Source organism: Colletotrichum tamarilloi (genome assembly GCF_030869305.1).
Source record: "Colletotrichum tamarilloi strain Tom-12 chromosome Unknown Scaffold_14.1, whole genome shotgun sequence".
NCBI lineage: Eukaryota > Fungi > Ascomycota > Sordariomycetes > Glomerellales > Glomerellaceae > Colletotrichum > Colletotrichum tamarilloi.
In genome coordinates this window covers 34,644-56,887 of record NW_026849397.1, presented here as the reverse complement: position 1 = coordinate 56,887, position 22,244 = coordinate 34,644, and the positions used below count along the sequence as shown (strand labels likewise).

The 22,244-nt window shown below is 52.5% G+C and overlaps 5 protein-coding genes across 5 annotated transcripts; 1 reads left to right on the top strand and 4 right to left on the bottom strand.

Annotated features, from left to right (window-relative positions):
• Positions 1 to 135: 135 nt before the first annotated feature.
• CTAM01_05410 (uncharacterized protein) lies at positions 136 to 1,851 on the bottom strand (the record flags this gene model as incomplete). Its single annotated transcript, XM_060521440.1, has 1 exon — positions 136 to 1,851. One exon carries the CDS (start codon positions 1,849 to 1,851, stop codon positions 136 to 138), a length of 1,716 nt encoding a protein of 571 aa, XP_060383654.1.
• A 5,111-nt stretch (positions 1,852 to 6,962) lies between these two features.
• Positions 6,963 to 8,754, top strand: CTAM01_05409 (major facilitator superfamily transporter; the record flags this gene model as incomplete). Its single annotated transcript, XM_060521439.1, has 2 exons — positions 6,963 to 7,229; positions 7,282 to 8,754. The coding sequence occupies 2 exons, from the start codon at positions 6,963 to 6,965 to the stop codon at positions 8,752 to 8,754; spliced, it is 1,740 nt and encodes a 579-aa protein (XP_060383653.1).
• Positions 8,755 to 10,700: 1,946 nt separating this feature from the next.
• CTAM01_05408 (uncharacterized protein) lies at positions 10,701 to 12,454 on the bottom strand (the record flags this gene model as incomplete). The annotated part of the gene is made up of 4 exons (XM_060521438.1): positions 10,701 to 10,923; positions 10,988 to 11,701; positions 11,758 to 12,183; positions 12,246 to 12,454. 4 exons carry the CDS (start codon positions 12,452 to 12,454, stop codon positions 10,701 to 10,703), a joined length of 1,572 nt encoding a protein of 523 aa, XP_060383652.1.
• Positions 12,455 to 13,045: 591 nt separating this feature from the next.
• CTAM01_05407 (phospholipid-translocating P-type ATPase) lies at positions 13,046 to 17,312 on the bottom strand (the record flags this gene model as incomplete). The annotated part of the gene is made up of 2 exons (XM_060521437.1): positions 13,046 to 13,499; positions 13,564 to 17,312. The coding sequence occupies 2 exons, from the start codon at positions 17,310 to 17,312 to the stop codon at positions 13,046 to 13,048; spliced, it is 4,203 nt and encodes a 1,400-aa protein (XP_060383651.1).
• Positions 17,313 to 19,486: 2,174 nt separating this feature from the next.
• On the bottom strand, positions 19,487 to 20,203 carry CTAM01_05406 (cutinase; the record flags this gene model as incomplete). Its single annotated transcript, XM_060521436.1, has 1 exon — positions 19,487 to 20,203. One exon carries the CDS (start codon positions 20,201 to 20,203, stop codon positions 19,487 to 19,489), a length of 717 nt encoding a protein of 238 aa, XP_060383650.1.
• Between the last annotated feature and the right edge of the window lie 2,041 nt (positions 20,204 to 22,244).

Below are 22,244 nucleotides of genomic sequence, written 5' to 3'. Positions count from 1 at the left end.
CCTCCCAAGACAAGTGTAAGTGACTTCCAGTCCGTCCGATCCGTGCTTGTTGTTCTAAGTGACTGCCCATAAACCTCCTAATCAGCTTTATCTTCACTGATCTCACTGGTTTGAGAAGGTGACCACTTCAAGCTCTCAGATTGAGCAAGGGTCGACACCGTATCTGAGCTCCCAAATTGGAGACATCCTGCCATCTGGAAGGGTGGCACCGGGAGGATACTCCTTGCTCAGCGCTTGACGAGCAGACTCGGACTGGTTCCGATAGCAGGCGAACCGGATTTCAAGCTCTCCCATTCCGGTTTGTGGATCTTGAACATGGGCGATGACATCCTCGGTGTCGAAATCAAGCTTCGTGCGGAAGTAACGCAGCAGAGTGTCCTTGTTGACAAAGGACAACTCGCCGGTAACGACGAGAACACGAGAGTGGTAGCCGCCGATGTCTTCCTCGGCTTTTCGAACCCGGTTGCGAACAATCTTGACGGCGTAGCTACTGATAATGAGACGACGGGCCGGGTTTCTACAGTGAGCGTAGAAGCGCTGAGCCGCGGCCAGCTCGAAAAACACCAACTTGGCGGCCGAGGTGAAATGCTCGTGACCATCTGGAGGATTGATCACAGTGGCCCAGACGCGTCCCATGCCGCGAATTTGACCCAGGAGCTGGCTGTAGGTGACGTCCGCTGGGAGATTGGTCAAGAAGAAGGAGACGTTCTTGCACTCCGGAATGTCATCCGAAAGGTTGCGCGGGTTCAAAGCATCGCCCTTATAGTTAGCCGAGACACCCTGGGCCATTTTGAGATCCTTCTGGGGATCGCACTCGGGGCGGAAGAATGTTCGAGTGACGGCGTTCATTGGCCGAAACTCGCCAACTGGAGCGTAAGATTGGAAGCCCTTCTGAGCAACCGCAGGTCGAGGCTCATACTGAGCCCAGATAGACGTGGCTTGAGGAGTGAGCAACTCCCTCAGGGTATGATGGTCCCAACGACCTGTGCCGATTGGAGCTTGGCTGTTCATGGGCTTCGTGCCATTGCGATGGGTTGACGGCATTCCACCATCTGGCTGAGGGATCAAAACTCGGTTGCGACTTGACTCGGAGCCAGACTGCCGCGGCTGTGGCTGCACCTGACCAGCCAAACTCGCACGAGGGCCGCCTGGGAAGTTGTTTTGGGCACCAGCATTCACGGGCTCTCGAACAGGCATGGCTTGGCCGCGGAAACGAGGCAAAACCCAGCCAGGGGCTCTCTCGGGAGTTCCATCTGGCGCATTGAGCTTCTGGCCTTGAGTCTTGGTGTTGGAGCCGCCGACGTTTGCAGAAGTGGAATCAGGAGAGATAGTGGTGGGTGGAGAGGAGTTGGTCTTCTCGCTGCCCTTGCCCTTATCGATTCCCGTATTCTCGCCAGCTTTATAGTCGGTGGCGTTGTAGTAGGCTGGACCTTGGCGGGCACCGGACGAGATGGAAAGCCGATCGGTGCTTGAAGACCCATGGCTGGAGGATGAGCCGACTCGGGGGTGAACGTAGGCGCTTCCAACGATGGTGCGATGGCTATCAGTCCGAATGGCACGGGTATGGGCGAGATCAATCCGGGCCATGCTTTGGAGCAAATTCGCTTCAATCGCAGGATCCATGACCAATCTGTGGTTGGAGTGCTTGCTGCCATTTTGATGGTTGGTCAGGTTCTGGTGAGCATCCCGGGCAATACCCGGGCAATAGACAGAGCTGGAAAGAATAGCTTGATCATCGTTGCCTCCAGTAGCGTTGGCATGCGTTCGAATATTCCGAGGAGCATTGACCAAAGCCTGGTAAGCAGCAGCAGTGTGCTCGGGAGATCCAGCGAGAAGATCGAAACCAGCCATCGTGAAGTTGACAAGTTAGACAGTAAACTTTCTTGATGTTAGTTGAGGTAAGAAGCTGCGAGTGTGGTTGTTTTGGAATTGTACAAGGAAGAAGCCTGCTCTCTGGGTGAAGAGACTTACTAGGGACCGATGTAACGAAGGTATGTGTCTTGAACAGCAAAAGTAACAGTTGTAGTTTCTGCGTGCACTTTGTTGATGACAGTTTACTCGGCAAGATGACAGTCAGTCATTTGATCCGATTGGTGACAGAGTTCAAAGACTTGATGAGCAAAGGAAGAAACAGGATGATTGTTTCAGGCGAAATATTGGTTGTCCATGAGTTGGATGAAGGAAGGAGAGGAATTGGCCTGGTTCCGGGATGGAGGAGGAGGTTTTATGATGAAGAATGGGAGGATGGGCGGTTCGAGGGCGGTTCAGGGCGGCTCGAGACATCAGGCAGGTCGAAGGAGGCAGGTATGAAGGGTGGAAGGAAGGTACAGGTCGTTGGGCGGTCGGGAGGCTATCAGGCACATGGTGTTAGTCTAAAGGGGATGGACTGCCTGTGTAAGGACCAAAGGTGAAGTTGAGATTATGAAGGATAGCAAAAAGGCTTGAAGCCTTGGATATGGAAGTCCGAATAGTGGGCCTGAAGCCTAAGCATACCTTACAGCAGAGTGAAGATGAAAGAATTCCCGATGTCAGATGACAGGTTTGAGGAGTTGCCTATCAATAAAGTGAAGGCTTGGAGCTTCAAGGCATTGAGGGAATTGCTCCCCAAGTAAGATCAACATTTACGGCCTTCATGAACTTGACCAAAGATCCATCTTTCTTTGAGGAATTACGGCACCCGGTAAAGAGATTCGCATTGAAGGTGAGATGAAAGTGAAAGTGACATAGGGCACAATTTCCTAAAAAGCACATTTGAGGAGGTCACCATGTCCAAGAATCAGGGTAGGACCTAGCATTGCCCGAAATTGGATGGAATGTGCAAGGGTATTCTGAAAGTTGCTTACAGACGGTTCGTTGGTAGATGGACCGCTTTGTTTCACAGAGCTCAGATGGATAGTTGAGTAAGTTACTGTATGGAAGGCAGCGATTGTGAAGTTGCAATAGGGGCTAGGCCCCAATTTCCATCTAATCAAAGTGCTCACAATGTTGAGGCTGTGAGATGTATCGACTTATTCCTGGGCTTTAAATAAGGTGACTTGTGAGCAGAAGTGGAAGGAAGAAGGAGCTATCTCAAAAACGCAGTTAACTCCCTCTTGTACCGACTTCTGTTACCCACATAAGTGCCTTATCTTGTAGAGTAGGCTGGGATCTGAGGGGGGTTGAAATTGAACCGACGAAGATTACCACGTCTTACTAAAATTTCTTACTCCAGGATTCTACAACGATGTTACTTGTAAAGAGCTTCGGGTTGTTTAGAACCCTGGCTTATCAGCCTAAGTTTCTGTCTGTACTCGGCAGACTAAAGATGGACCCACAGATAGCAGACGAGAAGACTTGAAGTATCGAGAAACCAGTGACATTTGAACAACGCGGCTCCTTGATCATGTGTTTGAATCAACTTTCAAATGAAACATGACATATTGAACCAAATTGCGTTTCGAACTTAAGGTGATTCGGGACCTGAAAGGAAAGATGGCGTCACCTGCCTTCAGTCCCCATCGAAAGGACAGGTTCAACCGACAGATCACGGATTGTACGAGATGTTTTCTCTGAATTCTGGCTGTCATTCTTGGGTTCTAACGAAAGTTTAGTCTAGATATGGTCCATCACGACGATCTTTGAGCTCCTCCAGTCTTCCAGCTTCGGGCCACAAAGACATCTGCAGCCTTCCATATTGCCTCACTAAAAGTAGCAGCGGGAATGTCTGTCAGTTTTCATGACAAAGGCATCGCATCAGTCCCTTTCAAACTTGGATCTAGACCCATTGTTGAAGAATAAAAGGAATTAGGTAAAGGTCATCGATGAATCTCAAAGATGCTTGGAAGTGGACGCGAGTAATAAATTTGAGATCTATGGATCTTCCAAACCTGATGTTCCATGATTGAATCTCACAAGGCACGCTTAACATCTGCTGCTCTTCAAAACCGTTTTAGGAGGCCCAACGAGCCATTTGAACGCAATGGTCTACTCATCCAACGTATTACGGCGTAATTTGACCATGGACGTATGGACTTTACGTGTCATCCACATGTACTGTGGAAATGTTTCTGAAGGCACTCGTGACTCGAGAGGAACAGTCTCTTACTATTCTTGACCATCGATAGGAGTTAGTTTAAATTGGTAGCAATTTGATCAAGTTGGGTTGTGCGTTCTGTAGGGTTTGCAATTTCTCACTGTCTCACATTTTTATGGTTTGAGGATGATGGTTTCACGCGGGCAAAAGATTCGCAGTCATATTAGCTTCTCTTAGTACCAAAACTCTCATACCGAGACCTCGAGGATATTATTACGGCCCAGAGTAATTATCCACTCGGGAACTGCCGTCCCGTGGCCGAGTCTCTACCGGACGACGGGAGGGCGGCTGCGGCTCCCCGTCACGCTCCGGTCCCTTGCATCAACCACCGATAATATGCTTTCGGAAAATTCAGATCGAGTAATCTGCAGCCGCCCGTCAGTGGAAAGTAAAATTCACAAACCATGGAATCGGAACCCTGACAGTATGTCATCGAACAAGACAGGCGTCATCCCTCTCCCAAGAATTTGGAAGCTGTGTCAAAATACGAGATCAGCATAGGGCAACCGAGATCGGGCATCATATTTTCAGGTGATTCTGTCATGCCTGAATCGAGCTATTGGAGACGATTCGGGAAGCAGAGTCTCACACGGAATGCTGTTCCCCGTCGCCCAGCACTACCGGGACCCTTGAAGGGCCCTCCCTTGGGGCTCACGGGCTCATAGTTCTCTCATCAGAGGATGGAAAAATCCTGTCAGCGATCACTCATATGTCTCACAAGAGGAACCACTACCACGGAATGGGTAAGCGATTGCGCAAAGTCGAAGCGAGAGATTCCCGATCTTTGTGCCAGGGATGACAAGTTATTCAAGAGTCCCACAAGAACATGCGGGGACATCTGTCAAAAAGAAAGCACCATTAAATCATATCTGATAGAAATTATTCACAGTCGCTCATGACCACTCAGTCACACTCATCTTAAATGCCGATGATGGTCTGAGCGGCAATACCCCAACAACAGTTGGTCCATCATCCTCGCACCCGCAAAAGGAGTCGCGGGCAGTTACATGATCTCAAACCACGGCAGGGTGCATCGCGAGTCTCCGATTTCTTGCTTTTCATGAGTTCCAATCGCCCGATGTTGTTTTCGTTCAGCATCTGTTGTTACACACACCAGCTCCATATGCATGGCAGGGGGTGAAGGGGCCATCCCTCGGCACCTGAACGCAGATCGAAAAAGGGATCCTGCCGGATCTTGGAGGCTTCGCCCAAAGAGCAGGGGTATCGGGGAAGTCGATCTGTGAGGAAGAAGAAAAAAAGCAACGAGGGAAAAAGAGAATGATGGATAACGTGAGGCGCGCGCCATACCACGAGCTCAGCTCTCACGAATTTTCCATCGTACGCGTCCGTGAACGCCTCATTGTATACGAAACCCTGGCATCATTGTCTGAGCCTCGCAGTTCTCGTTGCTTGTTGGGTGCACTTGAACCTCTGGGAGGACACTCGGATCTCCTAGATAATTGCTTTTTCTTCTGCAATCTGGATGTTATGTGCGCATCCTCCTGGCCGGGGGGTCAGCCAGACCTCTGGGAATGCACCGGTTATTGTTATGTAACTCTTCTGGGATTGGACTGCTGCATCGAGCTTTCGCTTAAGTAGGTTCTTTTCTCAACAAGGAGGGGAAACATTGCGAGGCCGCAGCAACGCCAAAATGACGACCAAATGCATGAGGTCGTTCTCCCTTCCTTTCTTCACCAACACGAGGGGTGGGAGACTCACTTCACGCCTCGCTCTTCTTCGAGGCACTTTCAGGAAGCCCCGATGCGCCAATGTCTCGACTGACATAGTGTGCGAAATGTGCAAATGTGAAGCTGATGCCCCCTCCCGAGTCCCAAGAAAAATCTCTGTCAGTTCTGTGTACTCACCTTCCTCCCTACGTTCGATCTACCAAGTGGGAACATCTCAGACACTGCAGCGCCTCAGCTGTGGTTATTGTTATTGTTGTTTTGTTTTTTCTCCGACGCAGAAAAAAAAGTTTTCTACGCACAAAGAAATTTGAACAGGACGTTGTATTTGCTGTGCTCCTTTCTCTAACCAAAGGGGCGGCGGTGACACTCGAAAGATCAACAAATGCGTTGTTCGGTGGTCAGACCAGCGTTGCAGCTCTCCTCCTAAGCAGTGAGACGTGGCCACGAAGACTGCCGACATAAGCTCCGTGCATCCTCCGGCGAGTCGTAGACTTTTGATTTGCGAACGCAAGCAATGGCGACCGTCAAGACCCAGGTCTTGGCCGCGGGTCATCACTTGTTGGCGCCAGATTTCATTCTTTTTTTCCCTTGCGGACTGGAGAGGAGAAGTGATGCTCATTCCTCACGGGCCCTCGTCGTACAGGGATGCGGTCTCACCCGCCGCGGCGGAACATTACCCGGAAGCCTCTCCCGGGAGACGGACATGGGATGCCAGCAGAGGGGGACGGCCATAAGGGCGGTGGCTCGCAATCATCAACCAACCTGTGTCTAGTTCGCCTTCCGGATCGAGGTTCCGCATGTCTTGAGATGTGCGCAAATCCCATCCCACTGGCTCGCGGGACTCCATCCGTCTAGGCCAGGGCGAGCCTAGTAGAACGCATCGCAGAAGAAAAGGATCCAACACCCTTCTTGGTGATCTCCACTACCAACTTCATTTGCAACCCTCTGCATCCCAGTCCTGGCTGGGGTAGATTCGGTGGTGGAGGAGGTAAGCTCTCTCTTTTGGGAGGGATCTCGAGCAAACATGGCCGGGGCAAGGGTACGCATCCACATCATGATCTTGGATACAAAAGGTGAAGTCCCTCGCGCGATGTTAATCAGATCACGCTCCATCCAGCAGAACAACATTCTTTGAGCCTTCCAAGCATTCATTTGGTCTCTACTTTCACTTCTCATCTCATTCAAGAGAGATCAGCGGCAAGATGAACGGCTCACAAGATGAGAGGGCCGTCCCTCATGCGACAATCCCGATCTGCGAAGAGAAGGACATTGAGATTATCATCACCCACAACATGGGTGAGGTAACAGATCCGGAGAAAGATGTTCAGACATCAGCAGTCATGTCTAGCCATGGGTTCCAGACCGATGATGAGTCCAGCAGTGTTAGTAGTGGGCCAGAGAAGCAGGGCATGTCCAAGGCCCGTAGCATCGCCCTCGTCACGACCGTCAGCGGTGCCAGCTTCATGAACGTATGTAATCCTTGGTACAACATCTGCCGAACAGCCTAACGATGACATGTAGACTCTCTCAGTACAAGCCGTGGTCATTATTCTCCCCACTATCGGTCGCGACATTGGTATCCCAGAGTCGCGTCTCCAATGGATCGTCTCAGCCTACTCTCTCACATTCGGATGCTTCTTGCTCCTCTGGGGCCGTATCGCCGACATCTATGACAAGCGTATCATCTTCATCGCTGGAACCGCCTGGCTCGCCGTCATGACCATCGCCAACCCCTTCATCCCCAACGAGATCGCCTTCAATGTCTTCCGCGGCTTACAAGGTCTAGGCGCCGCCGCCAACGTACCAACAGCTATCGGAATCCTTGGGACAACATTCCCGCCTGGAAAGGCAAAGACGTATGCTTTCGTGGCATACGGAGCTGGCGTACCCCTGGGAAGCACCTTTGGCACCATTCTATCTGGCTTCATCGCCGAGTACGCCAACTGGAAGTGGGTATTCGGCGTCATGGCTATCCTCGCAGGCCTCGTCGCTGTGGCGGGCATCTTTTTCATCCCTCCCGTTGTTCCAACGTTGCCTAAGAAGGGTGCCAGCGCTAGAAAATCGGTTGATTGGATCGGTGGAGCTTTGATCACCGTTGGCCTCCTGGCTCTGATGTTGGCTCTCACTGAGGGTAACGTCGTTGGCTGGAAAACTCCTTGGATCTCGGTCCTTATCGTCATCTCGTTCATGATTATGGGAGTATTCTGGTTCTGGCAGCGTCACCTTGAGTTCAAGACAGATCGCCTTCCACTCATGAAGACCTCCATCTTCCACAGCGGAAAGTTCTGTGCCGCGCTCGCCATCATGGCCATGTTCTTCGCCTCGTTCAACAACTTCCTCATCTTTGCGACCTACTTTTACCAGGACTACCAGGCGAAGTCCATCCTCACAACCACGCTTTACTTCCTTCCCACCGGCATCGGCGGAATTATGGTGGCCTGGGCTGCTGCGCTTCTAATTTCGCGTGTGCCAACCTACATACTCCTCGTTTGCGGCAACGTCTCCGTCTCCATCGCGTGCCTGCTCTTCGCAACACCGATCCCCACAAGCACATCATACTTCGCCTACGGACTACCTGCTATGATCCTGTCAGTCATCGGCGCGGACATGGCATGGCCCACCCTCATCCTGTTTGTCTCCAAGGCCCTGCCCCAGGAAGATCAAGCTCTTGGCGGCGCTCTCGTCAACTCTGTAGGGCAGGTTGGCCGTTCCATCGGCCTGGCCATCTCCACCGCCGTCCAGACAGCCATCATGGCCAAGGCCAGGGGTGTATCGGTTGAGGCAGCGGGCCCGGTGTTGGAGTGGGACCAACCGTCGTTGGACGGGCTGCGGGCCGCTAACTGGATGAACTTTGCGCTCGGCATCACCTCTCTTACTATTGTGGTGGTATTCTTCCGTAGCTCAGAGATTGTCGGCAGGGCCGAGCCGGCCAAGGATACAGGGGCTGAGAGGCCCGTCGTGAATGGGAACGATGGGGACACCGAAAAGAGATAGGTGATCAAGATGTCGTATGTCTAAGTTTAGATTTCACAGGTCTCACCACCAAAGTAAAAGTTCTGTTTTTGTTATTCAAAAAGCTTTTTGACCCTTATCGATGTCTCATTTTCTGTGTGAGAACGCAAGACGTGACGAAACGAGACTGTGGCTGTGATTCCAGGTGTGCCCCAACGTCGGAGGACACCCAGCTGAACGCATCCAGAGACGATCAAATTCCTTCGAGAAGCACTTGCTACATTCCACGGCGAGGCAATACCAAGGACGCAGCATCTCTCGCCAGCTCCTACGGACATATCATTCCGCCCCACCTGAAGTCTCGGCCGTACGGTAAATTGAATCTGCTTCAAGGTCATGTCATTTTACGATCCGTTACCCCTCTCCGACACCCGTTGGGGAAAGCTCCGGCCATTTATCCTGGCCCATTGGCTCTGTGCCGCAAGTTGATTGTTTGCTTCGGCCCTGCAGTCGAAGAATGCCCCCTGTCCCAACGAGGATTTGCGCAGGCTTTTAGTCTTCACCGCGGTTTGAATAATGTACGTTTGCGTCGCAGAAGCTGCGGTGATGAATCCAATAATACTCGCGGCGACGGACTTGCGTCCGCTATGGGTTACACAACATCACCTCTGACAGACACAGGGGTTGGAATCATGCCCTTTGGCACATCATGTAAGTTTGAATGGAAACAGTGCTGCACTGTGAAGCTCTCATACTAGATGCTCCAGATACGGGGGTTCAAGACTAGGTCTTTGCCATATCATGCAGAAATTACATATCGAAGACAGGCAGTCGCAATCATTGTGACTGGCCCGCTTGAGGTCAACGAAGCTCCGTTGGTTCTGTATCACGATTGGTACACCACCACCGGCACTACGAATCAGACGCCGGACGGCCTCAAGGTACGGACTGACAGTTACAACCATTCCAGACTTGAGTCCCTTCTCGCAGCGCTCAATCTGAATGAGTCATAGAAGCCACTTCATACCCATCTCGTTAATACACTCGCCACGTGCTGGGCGTCACTGGACGTATACGCCACAGCCACCACGTGAAGAGCCAGGTTAAACACAGATCCAGCCACTGATTAGCCAAAGTAATTCCGACAACGTATCAAGCCGTTTGTAGGCCGAAAGGTAAACCTCAAGATCTCGGCGCTGTCATATCACGAATCACCCTGATGGCCAGAACTGCAGAATTTAGAGGTGGGTAGTGTCAGGGCGCTCACGTGAGTTGAAACTTCGTGAAGAATGGCATCTTTATAGTGAATGGAAAACTCGAGGAAGAAATGCAATGCTTACCTAGTGTACGCCCCAGACCCTTCAAGCACACCACAAAGTGATACTTCACCTCGAAGACCATTATATTGGCTCAGCTTTTTGTCTTTCTGTATGAGAGCAGAACATTCTGGAACGAATGTTTCGGTAGAAGTCAAGTAGGCGGAGGTTTGGCAAAGGCTAGGAAGAGGACAGGAAGGATTGAGGCAAGAACATAGGCATCCTCTAGATAGTTGGTGGGCTTTATCTGTCCACGGTTTGATGTTTTCCTTGCTATCTAAACAAAGCCCTGGGACTCATGTCGGAAACTTTTATCCAGTTACTTCTATAGTAATGCATGCCGTTGAAGAGAATATATGCAAGAGAGAGTTGTTGGAATTCGCAAAGGATCCGATACTCTTTGCGATACGGTGAGGAAGAAGTCTTTCTACTATGAAGAAGAAATGCTAAGGAGACTTTGGTGCGTCAAATGGAAGAGACGGGAAGTACTTACTAGATGTCTCAGAATTCTTTTGGAAACTCGGAAGAAACGAATGACAGAGAGGATCATGTACATTGAACACAACCACAGGCATAGAATGGCCTGACCTAAGAAAATAAATTATGCCCCTTTAGCCAGGCCTTTTGTTCCAATTCCTGCTTCAGCCTTACTTCCCTGGAGGCGATCATCAACTATGCAGCAACTTCCCACCTGACATCTTCCCACCCCGCTCTCCTGCTCATCCGCCCCTTGAGGTCACTGCCCGGCACCGGCTTTCCAAAAGAGCCGGTCAGAGGTACAGCCGTGACCTTTGGGACCACAAGTGCCTGCCCATCTGAACTGGTAACGTCGAATCCAGCAACTAATAACGCAAGGGAGCCCAACAGCTCGCCGCTCGCGAAGTACCGGCCGGGACTGTTTGCCAGGGTCAGCTTCAACACACTCATCGTCAGACGGATCGTGGGGGCAAGTAACTTACCAAATATGTTTTCCACCCCCAAAACCAAGGAACCCTCGGACAGCAACATTGACAACCGCCTCCCCCTTCTCTTCCGCGACCTTCAAAAACCTATCCCCAATAAACTCCATCGCATCATCTCCCCAGATCCCAGAGTCAGTCTGTAGAATCCTCTGCGGTGCAGAAATCTGCCAGTCCTTCTTCACGACGAAGCTCATCTTCCCATCAGAAATAGTCGTATCAGCCATGACCTTCCTCGCGAGAACACCCGCAGCATACAACCGATGCGTCTCGCGAAAACACGACATGAGCAGTGGACACCTCTCCTCCGGCTTTTCAATATGCAGCACAAACACCCTCTTCTCTTCCCCATCGACTATGTCCCGCCCCTTCTCCTCAATGACGCCCCGCACCTCCTCGCGAAGTCTCGAAAGAAGCACAGGCTGACTGAACACTCGGGTGAAGAACCAGTAGAATGAGGGAAAGGTATTCGAGATGGCGCCGTGGAGGAAGATCAACTCAATCTTGGCGGCTTCTGCTGAGGTCATATCGAAGCTCATGCTCAGTCTCCGACGATCTTTGACGAGGGATGGGACGTCATCGTCCTCGTGGAGTTGGGAGTCGAAGAAGGATTTAAAGGCTTCTTGGAAGAGGGCTTGGCCGCGGTAGCCTTTTGGTGCGACGAGGGAGGGGAAGATGCCCAGCATGAGCTTGTTGACGTCTGCTTCGTAGTCCCTACTCAATGTCAGGCCACTCCATCTCAAGTCAGAATATTATCCAAAGGAACTTACCAGTATGCCTCGATGAGTTTCTTATCCGCTCTCAGTGGGTTCTTACTCCCATACAGCGAATCCGTGCTGGCTAGGGTGAACAACTCCCGATTCCACATGTACAAATCCGCAACCTCGACGTCGTTACCAATCTCGTTCAACGCAGTTGCAATCCCTCCCACGGCAGAGATGTTGAGCCCAAGCAGCGATTGCCCCGCCATACCCCCGTAGATACTCTTCACCCAAGGGCCGTAAAACGCGGAATCATCCCACGCCCTCATGGTCTGCGCGCTGGCACCAGCCATCCCCTTGATGAGATCCCTCAAAAACGGATCGAAGCTGAGGGAGCGGTTGCGGAGTGCCGCTTGTGCGAGGTCGGGTTCCGTTATCACGTACATCTTGCCGCCTAGCATTGGTAGAGTAAACATGGGAGCTTTCGACTTTGCACTGGCAGAGGCATTCAGTATTGGCGCTGTGCCACGCATCAGGGGGATTGACGAGAATCTTACTAGGCGAGGTCAAGATGTTGCCATGAGTGTTGCAAGATACCGATGATGTGGCCGATGAAGGGAACTGTCGGGCGTAATAGAGGCGGCTCTTTAATGTCCATGGTGACGGGCGATCTGATGAGATAGGCGAGGTACAGCATCACAGGGATGGCGGTGAGCAGTGCCACTGATGGCACGAAGCCATCGTCAGGCCCCAGAATGCTGAGCATGATGTCTTGAAGCCGAATTTACGTGTGCACCAAAGCTCTGCCGCAATTGAAACGGGTTTGCCGGCAGAGGATGCTCTTTATGTACCTACCTCGTGGCGCTTGCGATTTTGTACCTTCAGGATGGATACAGGGGGGAAGATGGCAAGTTTTAGTGCTTATGGCGCCGTGCGACCAACCAAAATTCCTAGGAACTTCACCCGTCAGATGGGAATGGGACTAATTCAGTCCCGGCTTGTCGTAATTTGGCGTAAATGATTGGTTGTGAGTATGGTGCACTGTCCTCTGCCACGGCACTGTAAGCTCCCACCCGGGCCGGTGCTCCGTCGTGTGGGGCCCTCGGATCCGGTATGGGGAGCCTTATCCCGGCATCGCCGGGTTGGAGACAGCACCTGTATACTACCCCAGGACCTAGTAGCCACCGGCTTTTTGATGGGTTTACCTCCGCGCTAGACTCGAGGTTGCGAATACATAACTTGTTCCTCCGAACACCCCTGAAATGTCTTTTGATCAGTTGGATAAGGCAGCTTACATATATTCAAGCTATCAAGGAAGTGCATAGAACAGAAGGGGTATCTCTTGCAAAGGAATGACTCAACCCGCCCTCCCAGACTCGCCAACCACAACATCCTCCTCGCAATCCTCCGCCTCCTCCTCCTCCTCCTCATCACTGGCCAACCTCTTCAGCCTCTCCCTCACAATAGGATCCTTTTCGAGTTCTTGCCAAAGCTCCAAACGCCACTCATCCGCACAAACGTCGTCCTCTTTACGAACCCAAGGCCACCTCCACATCCCCGCGAGGATGAGAGAACGCTGAAGGGTGCGGAAAATGGTCTCCAGGAGGATGAAGAGAGTGACCATTACAATCAACGTCAGCCACCATGTCCAATCCCGACCAAAGGTCTTTGAGAAACCATCGCGTACGGCGTAGATTGACGGGGCGCGGGTATAGATCGACGAGAGGAAACCTTGCCAAGCCCACCATCCGGAGAAGGTGAGGAGGAAGCATCCCATCACGACACCCGATTTGTGGTGCGTCTCGAGAATGCTGCGACAGAGTTAGTCTTCATTCTTCACCTTCAGACAAAGAGAAATGTGCATTTTCCACTTACAAGCACTTGTAGTTAATCCAGACAACGCCAAGAGTGAACGCCAAGTTGCCAACGGCGTAAAGGCCCTGGTCACTCGAGTGCGCAAACCAGACGTAACCCGCCCAGACGCCCCAGTACGCCATCACGCCCTGGATTGCCGCTGACAGCATCCAGCCAGCATACTTGGCCAGGTTTAGACCCATGTTTCGCTGACCGTACACATAAAGCTCGGGAACGGCAAGCAAGGTATGTGCGCTGAGGTCTTGTTCCCAGATCCCAAGACAGATGACGCACAGACTGGTGAACAACGTGTTGAAGACAGTCAAACTAGCCATTTCGTACAATGAAGTACCTGTATAACCGTTGTAGCGCTGATACAGGGCCGTGGGGAGGTAGAAGAACATCTCCTTCCAGAAGGTACACAATATGAACTTGGCCGTACGCACGTAGTTCCATCGACCGTGCACGAGAAGTAGTCGCTGAAGGTATCTGAATTGAGCGATGGCATAGTCAGCTACCCGAGCAGCTTGTAAACCCTCCTTTCCAGAGATGCCAACGCCGACGTGGCTAGCAGAGATCATTGCCAAGTCGTTGGCGCCGTCACCAATAGCAAGTGTAAGACCGTGGCCCATTCGACCTTTCAGCTTTCGTAGCTGGGAGCGAACAGTCTTGACCATCAACGCCTTCTGCGCCGGAGAGGCTCGACAGCAAATGACAGAGTCGACAAAGGGGACCACCGAGTAGAACTGGGCTGTCAAATCGTCCGACTTCTCGATCGTCGCCAGGGTCTGCCCGTCGATAACGACAACACTGTGGATACAGCCAGAGTGCAAATCTTCGGACAGTGCCACGAGCTGGCCCTGAAGGTCTCCCTTAGTGACGTCCAGAGTGTACAGATCGGACACTGGTTGGCAGATGCGGGTTGAATGGGCAATGTTGATGGCTGTTTCACGTTTGTCGCCTGTCAACATCCAGATCTTGATGTTCGCCCTCCGCAACTTGTCAATGGTTTCCGGAACGCCCTGTTGAAGCTTGTCTTCAATCGCCGAAGCACCGACGAGGTTGAAGGACTGCTCGATCGTTTCCGCTGCAGCCTCGATCTTGTCTTGGCGATCCGTCAAGCTGGTAGATGCGGCGTCGAATGCTTTCTTCCAGGTGAGGTAGTCCTGCTCCGAGATGAACTTTTGAGCGAAAAGCAGCGTCCGTAGGCCTTCGGTGGCAAAATCGTCGAGATGCTTGAAACATCTGGTAAAAATGGTCGAGTCGTCGGCGATGGCGGGTTCGTCAAGGAAGGCGAATTTTTCGGGTGTTTGGTATGGCAAAGTGGGAGAAGAACCCCCCGAAGCTTCGAAAGAAGTCGTGCGGATGTTGATGGACGGCCGCAAGAGGTCGCCCGACTTGCGCAATTTGCTCGTCTCGAAAGACTGGCTGCGGTCCATAGGGGGCCGAACACTCGGGCCTGGGGTACCGCGTGCGATTCCGATGCTTCTTCGCAAAGACATGCTAGCGCGACCACCAATGCTGATTCTCGGCTCATGCTGTTCACTTTTGCGCAAAAGTTCGCGTTCAAGGTCCGCGCTTTGCCTCACATCCTGGGCCTTTTGCAACGCCATGCTAGCCATCTTGAGTCTCGGCAAGATCACCGAGTCCGCACCTTTGCAGATAATGCAAATCCGACCATCGGGATACCGCACGACAATAGACATCCTCTTCCGGTGGCTACTGAACTCGATGACATCCAAGATCTGGAATGTCATGTGTTTGGTTGCATCACTGGCTTCCGAGCTCTGTCGTAAGGTGATGCTTGACGAAGTCCGCGAAACAACAGTATAGCCGAGCTCTTGTGCTGCCTTAACCATGGCCAGCTCGTCTGGAGAAGAAGACTGATATTCGACCTCGCCGTTGCGGATTTCCGGGAGGCAGGTATGGCAGAGTGCCATTGCAAGGATGTAGTCTTTTGCCCTTCTCGCAAACAGAGAATGAGGCCTCAGGGCAATGAACTCTAGAAGATCGCTGGTAGTGACGTCGGGCTGCACATGGTCCGGACGGCCCGTGGATCTCCACTGGGAAGACGATCTTCGCGTAGACGGTGCTCGTGAGCGAGCCATCGATGGTCTGCCGAGAGTCGCTGGAGATTGAACGTACTCGTCTACGATGGCATCGGTTCGAATGTGCTGGGTTGAAATGCGCGGGATCCCCTTAGCCTCAAACAGGGTGTCTACAGAGCTGTTGTTTTCGCTATCGCCATCTGCAACTTCGACGTCCGGTTGGTGCAGCCAAGCTGTGCCGGCAATGCTCAGTTTGCGGAACTTCATCACGTTTTCCGTCAGTGTGCCTGTTTTGTCGGTGAAGATGTAGCCGACTTGGCCCAAGTTCTCGAGGATGGTGTTCGTATTGCATCGAGCTGGAGTGTCCGTTTCGGCGTGGTACATCTCGACATCGGAATTGAGCATGAGTAGCTGTCCGACTTTGACGATCTCGAGACTGACGTACAACGCCAAAGGAATGACATTGTTGAACTGGATGATAAAACCAATGATGATTTCGTAGAACTTGACTTCAGCACCACTCAGGTACCATGTCCTTCTCTCCTGCGACCGCTGCCACAATACATATCCCATGGAGCAGCCGACAGAAAGAATAATGACATAGAGCGCCAGGGAAACGACAATCTTGTTGGCTACGGTCTCCAACGCGGGTTTCTTGGCCTTGGGGTGTTGATTAGCATTCATGCGAATCTTGCACTCCTCCCCCGTGTTGACAACGATGCCAATCGCGGACGCCGTATTTCTCAGAATGCTGCCTCTGTATATAACCTCGGCGGAAGTCAGTGGTAGCGACTTTCCGTTGACAGTCACTCGACCATCGAACTTGTAAAGATCAGGGTTTGGGTCTTCGACCACAAATTCGGCATCGCAGGCCACGATCTTCTCGACAGAATCGCGTCCTTCCAGTGCAGCCGAAACTTGCTTGCTCTTGAGGTTGGTCTCGCCGTCAAGGGCCATCGTCTCGATATAAGCAAGGCCATTCTCGCCATCGGCATGGAGCAGTACGATATCGGCAGGGACCGGATCGTCTCTTCGTAAGTTGATGAGGTCGCCAACCTCGATGTCACACCATCTCGTTGTTATCCAGGGCCCATCATCTACTGCTTGGCCGGCGCCTAGTACTTGAGAGCCTCCCAGGAGAGTGCTTCGAAGCTTAGACTGCCAGGTCTGCGAGCTAGTGTTGCGATGTTTCGAGTGCTTGAGCACACGCGCTGTCTCCGCGTTCTCCACCTTGTCTAGCCGGTGGCGCTTGAAATCGTCATATCCTTCCTTTGCGACAGTGACCAGAACGAAGAAAAGTAGCGGCAAAATCGTCGTAAAGTTTCCCGTGGTAGAAAGGCCAGGCACGGTCTGCGGGACGCCCACACAGAGGAAATAAAAATTGCCAATTCGGGAAAACTGGAAGAAGAGTTGTTTCGGGATGAAGTCATAAACAGTGTATCGGGAAGTTCGGATGGTGTTCGAAAGGAAGGGATGCCCGCCTCGTCGTTCGTCCGTTAGGGGCGCATCTTGGTCCAGCTGTAGTGGAATAATGCGACCATTCTTCGAAGGCGGCAATGTCTTTCGGCCTAGGACAACCTCGTAAAATACACTCTTGCACCACATCACAGCATCGCGCCTCGAATTAGCGCCCAGCCACCGCGCTCTGTCGGGGGCTTCGTTGGGACTGGGCCGCGGCGCGTCGCCCACGGTCGGTGGTTCAGTTGTTGGTTTTTCGTTCATCGTAGCGGCGGCATTAATTGAGCGAGTGACAATTGCAAGAGTCGCGTCTTGCGTGATGGATCATTTCCGTGCGAAAAACGAGCGGTCGCATCGGTTCGGATCCTACGGAGATCGTAAGGGTGCAGCAAATTTGAACGCAGCACTCGAGATCATCCGATTTTCTCAACGAGTCTTCACGTCCAGAGCAAAGAGTTCGACGATGCGCACTGCCATTCTGGTGTTTCCCCGGCCAAGTTCGATGACAGGAGAGGAAAACCCATGGGGAGCGGCAATGGAGAAGAAACAGCGGGCACCGAGTTCGTCATTAACGTCCTGCATCCCGCGCAAAGGTGGGCTGCCAAGGAAAACTGGCGAAATTACATAGAGGGAGCAGGCGTAATCGGTGGCTAAAGATATCAATCAGCGATGATTCTCCAGGGCAGAAATCAGCGGGCGGATTCCCCGTTGGTACCATTATCCCGTGTTGATCTCCCCACGTGGTGGGCACACTGGCCGGGGTTCTCGCTGGTCATTGATGGATATTTGTGATGGGCATTGCTGCTAGTGCAAGTGTGCATTCTCGGACTCGATTGATTAGATCGAGCGACCAGGCCATTCTGATTGAAGTCGACCGAAGGTTCTTCTAGAGTTCGAAAAGAAGCTCGACGCCGTCATCTGCCAGCTGCCAGTGAAGTCTTTTCCCCACGTGCGGTGCATGTGGTGATGGGCGAAAGCTTAAGGTTGCGCTCACTCACCTTCCAAAGCAGCGGCGCCAAGAAAGCAACGAGCTGACGCCAGGGATGGTCTCCGTCCAACGCATGTCTTGGCTTCGGACACACTGCTCGAAGCGTCGCTAGCCGCGAACCGGTCAACCGGACCCGAACTGTCTGGCCTTGTTCCATCTCGAAGTCTTGTTTAGGTAGATCGGCGCAACGGGTGGCTGATGGAATAAATTCTGCTAGGCGGCTCCGCGTATTGGTGACAATCATGTTTCCCCCCAGTCCCGTCCACGTTGATCCGCGGATCCCACAGCAAGCAACATCGAGGCCCCGTGCGTCCGGAGAAAACAAGGCGTCCGAGGTGCGAATGGCAAAGGTCGAGCACGGATGCCATCTGGAGTCTTCAGACTTTCAGCCGGCCAGCCCTGGGAGCGTAAGGCCACGCTTCAGCCTTTCTCTCTCCGACGAGCGTCATACGTGGGCAAAAAGTTCGGGCGAAAGCTGAACAGGCAACACCCTTTGTCGCAACGTCGCACATTGGTGGAGTATCACGCACACACAATTCTCATGGCCGCCTTGAAGAGGAATGGTGGCCTTTGATGGAGGTTAATCGCTGCCGCCGCCGTCGGCATGTGTTTATCATTTCCAGCTGAGCGCCTCTATGCATTGCCGACGGGAGAATCGATGATACCTTCATCCCATCTGATGTGCTTCGAAGTGCGAACCGGAGATGAAAAATCGAACAAGGCATCGGGGAGACAGAGGAGTTGAAGGTTTGACGGTTGATAGAGGAAGAAGCAGCGGGATGTCAGAAGATGCCGCACCACAGTGCGACGAGCTGTGCCTCTGCCTGAGTCATCAGGCGCGGCAGGGCCGGATATCCCAGAGGTACGTACAGTGTCACCAAAATACTGACTTACGTAAGCACTGTACGTCAACGTCCTCCTCCGCCTCCTCGTCTCCTCCTCGTCTCCTCCCCGTCGCCTGCCCGTCGCCAGCATAACCCCGTCCTTCTGAATCCCGAAATGCCGGGTTCTTCATTCATCAACTGTCACAGAGCACAGCACACATTTCTCAAGATGGGGCACAAGGTTCGGAGAATTTCTTCTTTATTACACATCGATCAACGAGTGTCTGGGGCGTGTCTTGGCTGCCCATCTCCCATGAATCTGTACCCAGCCTCAGGTAAAGTACCAAGGCGAACCCAAGCTCTCACCGGATATTCCGTCGCCAGAATACCAAATCCAGGAGGCGTGGTAGCTAATTATTGCACTGTTTCAAAACACACTCAAAATGCCTTTCCCAAATATGTGAACTGTAGAAATGGATATCTCTTTATGCCTGTAGAGAGAAGTAGAAACAAGAAGAAAAAATAAGGCCGCCGCTCAATGCATGCAAAGCCACAGTGTGTACATGGATACTCATGAAATGTTCCCCCTAGTTCCGCCTCATAAACATGACAATCGTGATATGCGTCTACTTGCGCCTCTGCGCGCCAGCTGCAGTGAGCTTCTGGTTGATGAAGTCGGCCATGTTGCCAGCCTGGTTGCCGTAGGACAGATGAGCCGGCAGAATGGTGAGGGTTCCTTTGCAGACGGCATCGCCCTGGGCGCAGATGATCTTGGTCTTGGACTTGGGGAAGTTGGGAATCTGAGCCTTGTCCTGGGTGTTCTGGGTGTCGCCGAACATGAAGGCCGCGACGATCTGGTCCTTCTGGGCCTGAGGCAAGTCCTCGACAGCGCGGTGAGTGACGGCGGCACCTTGGCTGTAGCCGCCGACGACCATCATGGAGTTGGGGCACTGGCTGTTGACTTCGCCAATGATCTTCTTCATCTCCGCAACACCAGCGGGGTCGGCGCCGCCAGGCAAGAAGTTAGTAGAGAGACCAGCGGCATAGTCGACTCCCTCAACGGCCACGCTCGAGAATTGACCCTTGACGTTGTTGGCGGTTTGAGGACCGCAAATGGTACCCATGTTGCCGATTTCGGTAGAGCCACGAGCAAAGACCATAATGACGTCTTTGCAACCGCCAGTCGAGAACTCCTTGGCGGTGGAACCGACACGGCCGCGCTGGCGGGCTTCGATATCGCGGGCCTCGATTTCAAGAATGTCACGCTCATCGAGCTCGGGCTCGGAAAGCGTGGGGAACGCAGCCGCGATAGACGCGAGGGCGAGAATGGCGGAGAACTTCATCGTGATGGATTTGAGAAAAGGTCGAAGAGAATGGCTCACAGAGCTGACTGAGATACAGCGTCGCGGAAGAGAATGACTGCCACCGGGGCTTGGAATGTAAGCGAGCTGAGTGCTGCGTGTTGTAGATGAGATGTGGTGATGATGATGATGAGATGAATAAAGTCAAAGGGTCTGGCCGCAACCTTTATACAGAGAGTTTCTGCACGTCAACCCACGCCGTTGGGCTGTTGTTGAGATGACGATTAGTGCAAACCTCCGCCTCGGCCGTTGTTGGCGTTTCCGCATCAACTCACTTTCGTCCCATAGCTCCCAACGTCCGGGCCAGTCGCATCTCTCGAATCAACTCGAGTAAGCAAGAGACGTCCCCGAAGGTGTCCCTTGGCGTGTAAGATGCATCTGGGGTCGATGGGATCTCCTGAGGCGCAGGTCGAGGTGGACTGTCCAGATCGCAAGTCTGTCCGTTTTGGGAAACACGACTCCCTTCCCGGAGGAGCACGGTCGCAGGTCTCCAGGATGCGGCAGCCAAGCCATCGGGAAGACCACTCCACAACGCCATCCCGTTGGATTTCCCCTGGCTAGTGGCGCATCCAGCATGTAGCCTGATCGATGTCGTTTATCGGAGATCCAAAGGGCGGGAGGCAGGATCGAGTGGACCGAGGCATGGCTTGCTTGATTTCTCTTCGGTAGCCTAAATCCGATAAGGTCGAGAGCCCCTCATGCTTGATTCATTCGGGGAGGAGGACCGCCGTTTCGCAGATATTGTTTTAGAGAACGACCCAGCATCGACAAGGCTCGGGGACTAGGGGAATTGAATGTAGAACTCTATCATTCGGGCCTCATGCAGCCGAAGGCCTCGGATGGGCCTCGTACTATCCAACATAACGAACGACAAGAAGGTCAACATTCATCAGCTCAGGAATAAGAAAAGCATAAGTGAGATGTGACGTGCCGTTGTGGTTGCTGTCAGCACAACGTTCACGCAGCTAAGCGTAAAGCTTCTCGACTCCAGATGCCCAGAGAAAGCTAGAAAAGTAAAAGAAAGTACCTGCCCTCGTGACAGTGAACGCTAGATTGAGACTGACTAACATCAGGCTTCACGGGCTTCAGACTAGCCAGCTGTCAGTGACCCTCCCACACGATGTCTCTGCCACTGAGGGGAAACCAAAGAAGGAGAGAGAAAAGGGAAAGGGTGAGATCCATCAACCATGAGGTCCCCTGCCACGAGAACGGCGCTTGTCGATAAAAGTGTAGCTTGCGAACTTGACGGCGTCCGTTGTGGACCGCTTGAGTTGGGAGGAACAGGATACGTTCTAGAAGTTCCAACCTGAAACTTGAGATGACCGGATCGAAACGAGAAACTGATCACAAAGCAGACTCCTGAACAAGGATGAGCCCGAAGGTTTTTTGGCGACTCAGAGCCCGCGCTGCCTACTACCAGCGCTTCGTTCTGACAGGTAAGACTTCACGCTCTCATCCCGGGTCTGACGTCTGGTGTGGTGGGCTTCGGCCGGCTCGGGGAGGTCAAGTCAAATCCTCTTTTGGGCTGGAGAAGAAAGAAGGTCTCGCCGCTTGACACTTGTCAGAGGACCGAGCGTAATGTCAGACAACGGGATTCGGACGCGGGAAACACAGAGTTCTGGACCCCGAGAGGGCAGAAGAAATAAAGAAAATGGAGATGGGCTGTTCTGGCTCATTGAAGGGATTCCGACCGGACGGTGAGCAAAAGCAAGAAGATGTCAAAAACGTCTGCTTGCTCCGCCGTGGGTCAGTCAACGGTGCAGTCGCAGAGGAATGGAGATTAAACAAAATGAAAAAGATGTGAAATCCATCCGTCAAAGCACCCCGAATAAGAAAGACCTGCGAGAGGGTTTGAGACATGCTCCCTTGCGCCGATCCGACAGTTTGGTTGATTGATTCTTATCATAAATGGGAGGAGAGAGCAGAAATTCTACTGGATTCATGGGCGGTTCAGCTCCTCTGGTGCACCAATGAGTCGACAGCGGCGATGCAGTGTTTATGGGCCGAGGTTGAGGTCTAACAG